Source organism: Balaenoptera musculus, chromosome 8 (assembly GCF_009873245.2).
Source record: "Balaenoptera musculus isolate JJ_BM4_2016_0621 chromosome 8, mBalMus1.pri.v3, whole genome shotgun sequence".
NCBI classification, from domain to species: Eukaryota; Metazoa; Chordata; class Mammalia; order Artiodactyla; family Balaenopteridae; genus Balaenoptera; species Balaenoptera musculus.
The window spans coordinates 108,578,929-108,590,127 of NC_045792.1; the positions used below are offsets into that span (position 1 = coordinate 108,578,929).

An 11,199-nucleotide genomic window follows, 5' to 3' on the forward strand; every position below is an offset into this window, starting at 1 on the left:
AGCTTGGCCACCCGACCCCAGCTCTTGTCTTACAGTGGGAGGAGGCCCTGGCCGAAGTGTCCACCTGCTTCTGTTGATCTGGAAACAGGCAGTGGAGAGGGAAAGCCAACGGTGGGCCCTGGGGGGAGACGGCCAGCAGTGACCTCGTGCCAGGAGCTCAGCTCCCCGGTGATGCTCCAGGTCTTTGCCCAGAACCATCGGTAGGTCCTAAAAAGCCCAGGCAGCTACCCAGAGCTGGCCAAGGGCACCCGGGGCAGACGAGGCCCCTTGGGGGCAGACAAAGGAGAAGGAGAGTAGCAACAGGGGCCCGGCCGGCTCTGCCTTCACACCTCACCCAGACCTCATTGCCTCTGCCCAGCCAAGCATCCCCTTCTGTGCCTTTGCTCGTGCTGCCCCCAGACCGAAATGCCCTCCCCTTGCCAAGTGATTTCATCAGAGACAAACTGGAATCTTGCCTCCTCCAGGAAGGCTTCTGTGACTGCACTGGGGTTGCTGGCCTCTGGCATGGGCAACGTCTCTGAGCTCCCTTGCCCTCTGATGCCTCTTTTCCCACCTCAGAGACCCTGCGCCCTGCCTCCCTTCCCTTCCCATCCCCATGCTGTGCTGACAGCGGGGACAGGCTGACAGGCGCTCAGGGGTGCCCTGCTCTGGCCACTCACCCCCACCCTCCAGAAAGGAAGGGCGGCTTCCCTACTCCCAGCCTGGAGGACTTGGGGGCAGGTGGGCAGGGGGCGGTCTCGCCCAGTGCTGTCCAGTAGGAACCAGACCAGTTTCCACCCTGAACATCGCTCCAGGGCTCATTAACCCTCCCGGCTGAGACCTTGCCCCCAGAGTCAGCCAGCTGCTTTGTTCCCCACCCAGTGGGAGGTGGGCAGCGTCCTGGGCTGGGGGCCAGGCGCCAGGCCGGCCACCACTGCAGGAGGCCTGGCTAGGGGCCCTCTCTTGGCCTTCGTTTCCTCAAGTGACGTGGGGGTGCAGACCTGCCAGGCTGTACTGTGTCCTTGTGGGAGGGGGTCCTGGTGAGGCCTGGGGGGCTAGCAGAGCGGGCCTGGGGTCGGTGGTGCAGGAGGCCGGGACAAGGAGGCCAGCTCAGACCACCACCCCCAACACCCACGAGGGCCCAGGGAGACCCCGTCCCCTCTGGAGGTGTTGTTACTGAAACATGAGCGGGAGGAACAGACCCGCTGGTGGCTGAGCTGCGTGTCTCTCCCCGTGACCCCCGCAGTGGGGCGCGAGTTTCTCCTTCAGCTGAAGAAGCAGATCTGGCAAAGCCACGCCCCTGCCCAAGACCCCTGGGCCTGGCATCAGGGGGCCAGGCTGACTCTCCCGAGGTCTGGGTGCCTGGGTGGTGCTCTACCGTCTGCACCCCCGCCCCTGTCACCAGGTTCAGGGACTGTGTTTCTCCAGGAGAAAACCAGGGGTGGGCTGGGAGGTCTCAGAGGCCCTTGGGCCCTGATACCTGGGTGCTCCCTGCCAGGGTGCCCTGATCTTTAAGCCCCATCTTCCAGGGCTCCAGGGGGCACCCCTCAGGACGGGGGTTCCTGGGCTGCTGAATACAAACCAGGTGCCTGGGGCGTCCCCGCCAGCCCGGCTCCCCACCCTGCCATTGACCTCTGCCTCCCCATCGTCTGCTAAACCTGCGGGGGGGGGCGGGGGGGAATAGCTGGGGAGGGGGTGGCCCGTGGGAGCTGCAGGTGGTCTGCAGACCAGGGCCTTGTGCCCCAGGGCTGGTTCTGGTGGCCGCTGGACTATGGGGGAGGGGAGTGGCCTCGAGGGGCGGGGCCCAGACCTGGGAGCCAGCGGACAGACAGCCTTCCTCTGGGGCTCCCGGCACTGCCACTGCTGTACTTAATCCGGGCATGAATTATTCAGTGGAGCCGGGCAATTCGTTGCCCCGCAGCCCGTCTGGGGACAGAGCACTGTGGCAGAGCGGCTCTCAGGCTCCTGCAGGAACGTAATTAACAGCCCTCATGCTCTGTATTCATAGTCCCTGCATTGCCGGCCCTCCCAGCTTCAGGGCGCCTACCAGGGCCCCCAGGGAGTGAGCGCCCGGGGTGGGGGGAGGGAGTGGCGGGGGAAGCGGGGAGGGTGCCCCCCCCCAGGGTCTGCGGCCTGGCTTCTGGGCCACCAGAAGTCGTGGCCGGTCCCCGTCCTCTCCTTGTCCTCAGGTTTCCCATTTGTAGGGTTGCCCTAGATGGGCCATCTTGACCCCGTGTTTCAGGATATCTTAGTGGGTCACTCAGGGGAGGTGCAGGGGGAGAAATGGGGGTGAACAGATCCCCCGGAGCAAACAGCTTGGCCCTTTGTGCTTCTCTGCTCCCTGGGCCTCCAGGAGGACCTCGTGGAAGGAAGGAGCGGGGCTGGGATCTGTCTGGCCCAGGTTGGCCCTGATGCCAAGGCACCTGCCCAGGTTCCCGAGGTTGGGGGGCACAGGACGGGTGGCTCGTCCTGCCCCTGCTGCTTGGGGCCCGTGCCCTGGCCAGTGCCCGGCTCTGCACTGGCCCCAGTGATGGAGGACAGACCCGGGCTCAGGGGGTGCAGGTGGGTCCCACTGGTTCATTCCCACCACTCAGCAGCCCCTCATCGGGGTTCCCATGCTCCTTTCACAGATGAGGAAACCGAGGCCCAGGAAGGCTAGCTGATCCCAAGGCACCAGGTAAGAGGCTGACCCCAGGCTTTGAAGCCAGAGCTGCCCCACCCAGGCCTCCTCTGGGCCCACGTGGGCCCGGACACAGAGGAAGCCCCAACCCCGACTGGGGTCAGGCAGGACCCCGAGAGCTGGACCCTGAGGGCCAGCTGGAGCGTGGACCAGACAGGAAGATTTCTGTCGGGGATGGCGGCAGGGGTTGGGACAGGGAAGAGGCCCAGCTGGGAGCCATCCGCTTTTGCCCCCTCCCCTTCCCGGAGTGGGGACCCCAGCCAGATGATGGCCTGTGGCCCCTGCATGGCCCCTCCCCTGCAGAAGTGCAAATCCTGGGCTCAGAGCTGTAAACACACAGTGTCAGAGCAGAAAGGATGGGCTGCAGCCGCCCCCCAGGAGAGCTGCACGCGGGGCCCAGGGCACCCTGGCAGCTGTCTTGGCTGGGACCACCCATGAGGTGACCCAGACCTAGCACGGGCTTCTCGGTGGATGGGAAATGTGAGGCCAAAACACCAGCCGGGCCCAGCGCTCCCTGGTCACCGAGAACCGAGGCTGCCTTGCCAGGCTCCGACCCCTCCAGAGCCAGAGGAAATGCCCTTTTTCCATCTGGCATTCCATCTGGGTGACCCCAGATGATGCCAAGGTGGTGGTGAACAGTTTGGGGTGACCCTTGGGCAGGGAAGGGTAAAAAGGCATTGAGTCAGGGCGAAGAGCCCTGGATGGTGGACCCCTCCTGCCCTGCCTCTGCCAGGGTGATCTTGCCCTCCCCCCCACCCCCGTGGGCCTGAGTCCCTCCATCTGCAGACCAAGGGGATGGCCACCACCCTGGAAGGTCTGGTGACGGCCTCATCAACTCCAAGGAGCACTGGGGCGGGCAGAGGGCAGGGGGGAGAAACTAGGCCCATTACTGCAGGTAAGACCAGAGTGGGTAATCACACACCTAAAAGCACACAGCACGAGCTCGGCCTCCAACCTGGCTGCTCTCTGTGTCTTGCGTGAACATCTGGGGGGGCCTGGGCAACAAGGGGGTGGGGGCCGCTGGGACTCCTGATACACAGGCAAAAAATCATTGCCGGTCACCTGCTTGCACAGGGTTTTGCCCAGAAACCGGGTATACTCCAGCTGGACTGGCTTTGGTTTCCCTGGGCTTGTCCTTACAGAGTGCATGGGGAAACTGAGTTCCAGTGAGAGGAGAAAGGATTGATCCGGGTCTCAGAGAGTCCAGCCGGATGGGGCCTGTGGGGCTGGACTCTCCCGTCCCTCTCTGTGGCCCTGCCCGCTGTCCCCGCAGCTTCTTGGGGGGCTGCCTCGGGGTCTCGCCTGGGGCTGGGCTCTCACAGGTGAAGGCTGGGGCCTGAGTTCTGCTGCCTGGGTCGTGTCCATTGCTGCGGACGGGGGGAGGCTGCTTCCCGGCCCCTCTGCAGGCTGTGGCCTCTCAGCCGGGGAGCAGCAGGGGCCTGAGGCCTGGGGCAGATGCTGAGAAGCAGACGCGGGGGGGGGGGGGGGGGGGGTGGCGAGAGGGCCCTTTGGGAAGGGCGCCCTGGGGGGTGCCCTGCAGGCTCGCAGCTCAGCTGCGGAGAGAAGTCTGATCCTGTTGGGGGGCCATGGGCACAGGGTGCTGGAGGGCAGTGACGTTGGCCAGCCTTGCTCTGTGCCCTGGCCTGGTACTGGCCAACTGGAGCCACCGGTGTCCCCTCCTCAGCCAACTGTGGACCCTCCTGGCCCCCACTAGTCCCCGGGCCCTACACGTGAGCCCGTCTGGGGTCGCTGCCCCTCTCTCTGAGCCTCTTGGGCACCCATTTCCTCTGCCCGGCCAGAGGGGGTCTGGCCTTGACCCCCAGCCCTGGTCTGGGAGGGGTCAGCTCTGCTCATGAACTTGGCCAGCCCCATTTCCCAGGCAGGCTCTCAGCTCCCTCTCAGGACCCAGAGTTCAGACAGAATTTCTGGAGGGCCAGGCTGCCCCAGCCCCCTGTGTCCCTTGGGAGCGGTCCCTCCCAAGCTGTGGTCCTGCCCTGCTCCCTGGGGTCAGCGCCCACCCGAGACCCGTGGCCTGCAGTCTTCGAGCCCTGCTCTCTGGGGGCCGGGGCCCTGCGTGACCGTGTTATCCCAGAGCTGGGGCCTCCCTGCCTCCCAGCCCTGAGCTGCCCCGGAGCCCAGCTGAACCAGCGGCACCCAGAGGACAGAGGGATGGATGAACGGACGAAGGAAGGAAGAAACAAAGGAGCCCCCTGCTATGCGGACCCACACCCACCATTACCACAGTCACCAACGACATGCACGTCCCTGGGAAAAGCCCACAGTGAACATGGAAGGAGTAGGGTCACCTGGAGAGTGCCACCTCCAGGCAGCTCGAGTCCGGGACCGCAGCGCCGCTGTCGTCCTGCGGATGAGGCCTGGCCATCCCCTCCACTGTCCTGCAGCGCCCACACCCGGACAAGCCTCTCCCTGCCTGGCCTGACCCCCGTCAGGAGAGCAGCCCCCAGTGCATTTTCTGGAAGCGACCCCCACTAATCAATCCCTCAGGCCAGCTGGGGGGCCTCCCTCCAACCCCCCAGGTCCCATCTTCTGGGCCCAGGGGGGCCTTAGTGAGAAGGGGGTGTCCGAGACCTGTACCTGCTTCCCCTCCTTCTCTGGGGATCCGCTGTCCCCAGCCCAGGAGAGGACCTGCCCTCTGGTCTCTGCATCCCCACCTCACCCCCAGGCAGAGAATGTCCCCAGAGTGGTCCCTCCACACCCGCCCTGTCTCCCCTGGTGACCGGCAGGTGAGAGGAAGCACGGAACCGACTTTCTCATACCTGAGGGACCCTCCCCTGCAGGATGGGGGCGGGCTGGGGCGCTCACCTGCGTGGGGTTGTGGAATCTCCAGAAGGCTACCTGTACCAGGGCGCAGAACACCAGGGCAAAGCACAGGAAGGCCTGGGGCAGAGGAGGACCGTTAGTCCGGGCGCCGTGGTGGTGGCCTGGCGGCTCCCCACTGCCCAAGGGGGAGACCTTGGGCGGCGGGCACACTGGTCCCCATCCCTTCTTTTGGCCCTTCTCGGGAGACCCCCTATTGATGGTTTTGGCTCCTGAGGGCCTTGATAGCAGTGCCACAGCCCCTGCCCCAGGGACGCAGGCAGGCAGTAGCTGGGATCAGGGAGACCCCTGCCCTCTGTGGCTGCTGCCGGGAAGGGCACTGACCCTGGGCAGGGCACTGACCCCGGTAGGGCCAGGCAGGGCCTTCCCGAGCCTGAGATTCGGATCCCGGAGAAGAAACGAACCCCTTTTAAGTCTGGGCAGGAGGGGTGGCTCAGGGGCTGCCGGCTCCCCTTCGACAGGGAGGGCCTTTTGGAGAAGGGACTGCTGGTTTGGTTTTGTTTTCTGAAACATGCCTCCCAGGGGTTCAGAGTCGGCGTTCCGACCGAGAGCGTGGCCAGGAGGACACCCCGAGACGGGGTGACTCCTGCGGAGAAGCCCCACTCCCTTCTTCCCACCCTGCTCTGTCCCCGTGGCCCAGCCAACCCCGTCCTCACCTCCTGCCACCCCCTGGGCCCCAGGGCTTTGGTGGCGCATCTGTCTGTCTCTCACGGGGGTTCTGAAGCTGATGAACTTTACGGCCCCTCCTCCCAAAATGCACACATGCCCCCAAAGCTCTTTTGTGGGTCGTTTCAGAGGGTCATCCCAGACTAGGAACGCTGGCCCACGTGCTGCCTTGGGGACATCCCCCCACCCATAGTCTGACTTGTCACTTTGTGCCGGTGACCCTCTGATTCGGGTCTCGGGCTGAGGCTCCTTCTGGAGCCCTGGACAGTCAATCCGCCTGCTGACCACACGGCCCAGGGGTCCGGAGGCCTGGTGTCACCGCCCCACCTCAGTCACCCCGGACTGTCCGTGGCCGGGGGCAGGCTGCGGCCAGGCTCTCCCAACCTAGGGGCCGCACTCAGGGTGGCACCTGGAATGGAATGGAGGGACACCCCAGATGCAGATGGACACGTACACTGCCCGGGCTGGATGGGGTTGAAGAAGCCGTCTACACGGGGGTAGGGGGTGCCCACCAGGCTCCAGGAAAGAGTGGGCCACCCCGCCAGCGCCCAGACTCAGTGCAGGCACGGGGACCTCCGGCTCTTCTCAGGGGCGGGCGGTCCACCGGCCTTCACCCCATGTTCCCTCCTGCCTGCCCAGGGGTCTGCAAGGCCTCAGTCTCGGGACAGCCCTGAGATGCCGCCGCCTCCTCCTCCTCCCTCTCCCTCCTCCCCCCCCTTCCCCCCGGGCTGGCCGAGGGCCGCCTTCCCCATCTGGAAGCCATCGCTCAGCACTGCCTAGCAGGCTGGAGGCCCAGCGCCAGCTCAGGGGACCAGCATTTTCCAGGAACCGGCTCATTCCTCGGGAGAGCCAGCACCTCTCCCTGCCCTCCCGCCGGCCAGCCTGCCTGCACGGAGGGTCCTGGGCCCTGGCTCCCCTGGCCCTCTGCGGGGCTGAGGCGCTGGGGGCGGCCGGGCCCAATCCCCACCGATTTCTTTCTCCCGATTCCAAACAAAAACACACAAATAAATCAAAATGGCTTCCTCGGCGCTGCTGCCAGCCCTGCTCTGAGCCTGCGAGCCTCTCATTTCCTGTGTGTGAGGCTGGTCCGGGAGGAGGCTGGGGGCGGGGGCAGGACGCGGCGGGGGAGCGTCGGGATGGGAAAGATCTCCGCTCCCTGGCCCTCCACGTGGGCTCACACACGCCAGACACGCCAGACACATGCCAGACACAACACGCACACTGAGATGCACACACACGGCCGTGGCTCAGCCGGGCAGCAGGGGAGTGAGGTCTCCCAGACCCCGCGGGGCCGTGCTGGGCTTGCCATCCAGGCTGGGGGCCCAGGGTGGGAGGTTGGGGTGCAGCAGGCGGGCGGCCGTGGGGCCCGACCCAAGTAACGGGGAGGGATGCGGAACCGAGACCCTGGTGCTCCCCGCCCCCTGCCTCCGGATCAGGGTGCAGAGCTGGGGCTGCCGGGAGCTGGGGAAGGCCGCGGTGACCGGCTGGGCCAAGAACGGGCGAGCGAGGAACCTTGGGAACAGGAGCCTTTGGCATCTTCCCGCCTCGGCTCTGAGCCCAGCACCATGGCGCCCCCTGGTGGCCAATGCTGTAGCTTCGGCGCTGGCCTCTCCGGTCCGCCCTCTCCAGGACCCCTGGGTCTGGCCCCGCCAGCAGCCTTGACCTCCAGCCCTGAGCCCCTCTGGCAAGCCCCACGCCTCAGGGCTCCCCTTTGGGAGGACAGTGCACCTGCCTGGTCAGCTGCCACTGGGGCCTCCTTCCCTCCCCCCATCCCCCAGCCAGACTGCACAGGCCCGGGTCTTAGTGCGCCCACGCTGCACTGCCCTGCCCACGCTCCTGCGGGGTCCTGGTTAGGGCTCAAGCTGCCGGACGCCCCTCTACTCCCCAAGCACACCCAGGGCCGGGGCCCGGCTCCAGGAGGTGACTCTGTCCCTGCCCTTGGAGATGTTTACAACCCAGGAGTCATTCCACCAACATTTGCTGACACAGACTGGGCCGAGAGCCCCGCCAGCCCTGGGGACCCAGAAGGCTGCCCTCAGGGAGCCCAGGGTTGCCGGCCTCAGAAGGCACCCTGGGAAACAGCCCCGGCATGAACTCCCAGGGGTTGTCAGCCCCACAAACCACTCCCAGGGGAGGGGTGGGTTTGCAGGACAGAGGGCTGGGGGCAGGGAAGTGGGGGGCCAGAGGGACCCATGGAGGCACAGGGAGGCTGGACTTGGTCTCACGCACCTCGGGGAGCCTGAGAAGGCTCTGGGGGGTGGTGTGCATCAGGTGTCAGCACAGGGCACCAGCCAGGAGCCGAGGCCCCAGTTCAGGTGAGAGGAGGGGCTTGAGCCCAGAGCGGGCAGGCCCGTGGTCCCTGGGGAGACAGGGCTGGCAGGTGGGACAGCAGGACAGGCCGGTGGGGACCAAGATAGGGCCACATGGAGGGACAGGTGTGGGGGCAACAAAGGGCCGCTGCTGTGGGGCGAGGTCAGAGGCTTGTGGGACCGCGAGGGGTGGGGAGACCCCACCGCTGGTCGCTGCAAAGGAGGGTGTGCCGCTCAGGAGGAGCCCGGGCTGCAGGCCGCCTCGGGGCCACTGCCCAGTCCCGACCTACAGGTGATCGACTGGGCCTGGCCTCCTGGTAAGGGGATGGAATTCACCCAAACCACGTACGCAGAGACTCCAGTGTCACAGAACCAGACCCTCCCTGGGCCTTTGAAACAGTGCCCAGGCCTGGGAGGGTCAGCTCTGTCTTTCAAGGCCCCCATGGATGATGGGGGTGAGATAGGCACCTGGTGGAGGGGCCCTGGTTGTCCCGGGTGGAGGGGCTCCTGGCTGTCCCGGGTGGAGGGGCCCTGGCTGTCCCGGGTGGAGGGGCCCTAGCTGTCCCGGGTGGAGGGGCCCTGGCTGTCCCGGGTGGAGGGGCCCTGGCTGTCCCGGGTGGAGGGTTCCTGGCTGTCCCGGGTGGAGGGGCCCTGGCTGTCCCGGGTGGAGGGGCCCTGGCTGTCCCGGGTGGAGGGGTCCCGGCTGGCCCACATCCCTGGAGCCTCAGTTTCCGTCGGGACACAGGGAAGAGGCAGGCTCCGTGGGCTCACAGCCCTGGCAGATCCCATCTGGGGGAGCTGGGGACACAGGGAACTCACCCCAGCCATGAGGCCCCCCGCCTCTCTCACAGTGGCTGCAGCACTCAGCACAGCCCCCAGGGTCAGGAGCCCGGCCAGGATGATCCCTGCAGAGAAGGCTGAGAGTGGAGAGAGAGGGGTGTCAGGGTGCCCAGGGCAGGGGTCCCATGTGCACAGAGCCAAGGTCTGAAATCCAACCTGAGAGTCAACTTGGGGTGCTGGACTTCGGGGAGCTCTGAATGGGCCTTGTCTGGTCAGGCAGGGGTGTACCTCCCACCACCCACCCGCCTCCATGCGGCCCTGCCCCTCCCTCCTTGCTTCCTGTCTGCCCTGTCCCCCCATCCCCGGGGCTATCTCAGAACCCACATCCCTGCCCCCAGGCCCTACTGACAGGTGGCTGTAATCTTATCAGTCCAGGCCCGGCCCCAGGCTTCCTGCTCTAGGGAGTCTGGGGTTCAGGGCTCAGGGTAAAAACATGGGGCCTGCGGCCACCAGGAGGCCTGGGGTTGGGACCACGAGCCCCAATCCCCTGAGCCTCGGCTTCCCCCACAGCCGCCCTCCTCGGCCTCCAGTACTCTCTCCGGAGGCCAAGCCCCCCGGGGGGCAGGGTAGGGGGGACAGGATGCCATCTCTGTGACGCTCAAGGCCTCATCATGGGTGAGCACCTGTTCCTGGACACAGAGGACAGAGTCCGGATACCACCCGACACGCCCACGCTGGCCCCAGGGTCCCAGGACGGGAGACCTGGGCAGACCCCAGGCTCTGCCCAGTGGAGCTGGGACTTCCAGGTGGCCCTTTCTGCCTCTGACCCCACTGCCTGCCCCAGCCCGGCTCCACTTGGGAGACCTCACGCCAGCCTGGGGCTCCTCCCCAGCCACCTGTGCTCCTGAAGCCCCCTCCCCGACAGTGGCTGCCCTGCCCAGAGGCTCGCTTACCCCAGAGGTGCAAAACTTCGTAGGGGGTCCTCTCTGAGGACGCGTGGCCGATGACAGCAAAGTGGGGTCCGAAGTAGGTGAGCACTGCCGTGGTGGCCATAGCGAGGCCCAGTAGCTGGGGGTGGGGCAGACCCAGCGTGTGGGGCAGGGCTGGGCACTGACCCGTCCCCCCTGCCAGCCTTCCTCAGCTTCCGGATCTCACAGGAGACAGGCTCGGCTGCGGGGCCTCTGGGTGTTTCTGGGGGTGGTCTCAGGGAGACCTTTGCCCCAGAAACTCCTCGACACAGACACCCACCCCCCCGCACACACAGATACACTCACACTCACACAACACACCCAGTACACACACCCACACTCACATTCCCCCCTCCCCTGCCACACGCACACCTGCTGTCCATCTTCTCCAAGGGCCTGGAACCTTGCATCATTCCGTTTGCAGAGCAGGGAACGGACCCACCCCAGCCCTTCTCAGCCTGCCTGTCTCCCCCGGCCACGAGAGCACCTTCCAGAGTGGGAGGCCAGCCCCCGCCCCGCTCCCCCAGGGAAAGCCCCTCCGAGCCCGGTTCACCAGCCACCCGAGGCCCTCAGGCCTTCTCTTGGGCCCGTGCCACCCGGCAGGACAGGCAATGCCCACGGGGCATCCTTCGGCTGCCAGGACTCTGCTGCCAGAACCCCAGGTGCATGTCCACCGGGGCTGCAGGGCTGGTGTGGTCGGGGCGGGGACCACAGTTCCAGAGGTCCAGGAACGCGGCTCAGCAACCCCCCCCCACCCCCGCCTCCTGCCCCTGCCCAGCCTGCCTGTTACCAAGACAAAGAGGCTGGTGACCAGCATCTGGCATTTGGCCACCCTGACTCGACTCCAAGGCCCCATGGAGGTCTCCTCTGCTCTCCTCTCCTCTCCTCTGCTCTCCCCTCCCCTCCTCTTCCTTCCCCTCCCCTCCCATTGTGGTTTCCAACTGGGCGGGGGCCTCAGACCGCAGCTGCCCGCCCAGGA

The 11,199-nt window shown here is 66.3% G+C and overlaps 1 protein-coding gene across 1 annotated transcript in view; it reads right to left on the minus strand.

The window, feature by feature from the left end:
- TSPAN32 (tetraspanin 32) overlaps positions 1–11,076 on the minus strand; it is a 28,898-nt gene extending 17,822 nt beyond the window's left edge. Inside the window, exons 1-4 of the mRNA XM_036861386.1 lie at positions 11,011–11,076; positions 10,206–10,320; positions 9,292–9,389; positions 5,483–5,557 (exon numbers count right to left, since the gene is read on the minus strand). Coding sequence (XP_036717281.1) covers positions 5,483–5,557; positions 9,292–9,389; positions 10,206–10,320; positions 11,011–11,076 — 354 coding nt within the window. The remainder of the gene's footprint in view (positions 1–5,482; positions 5,558–9,291; positions 9,390–10,205; positions 10,321–11,010) is intronic.
- Positions 11,077–11,199: the final 123 nt, after the last annotated feature.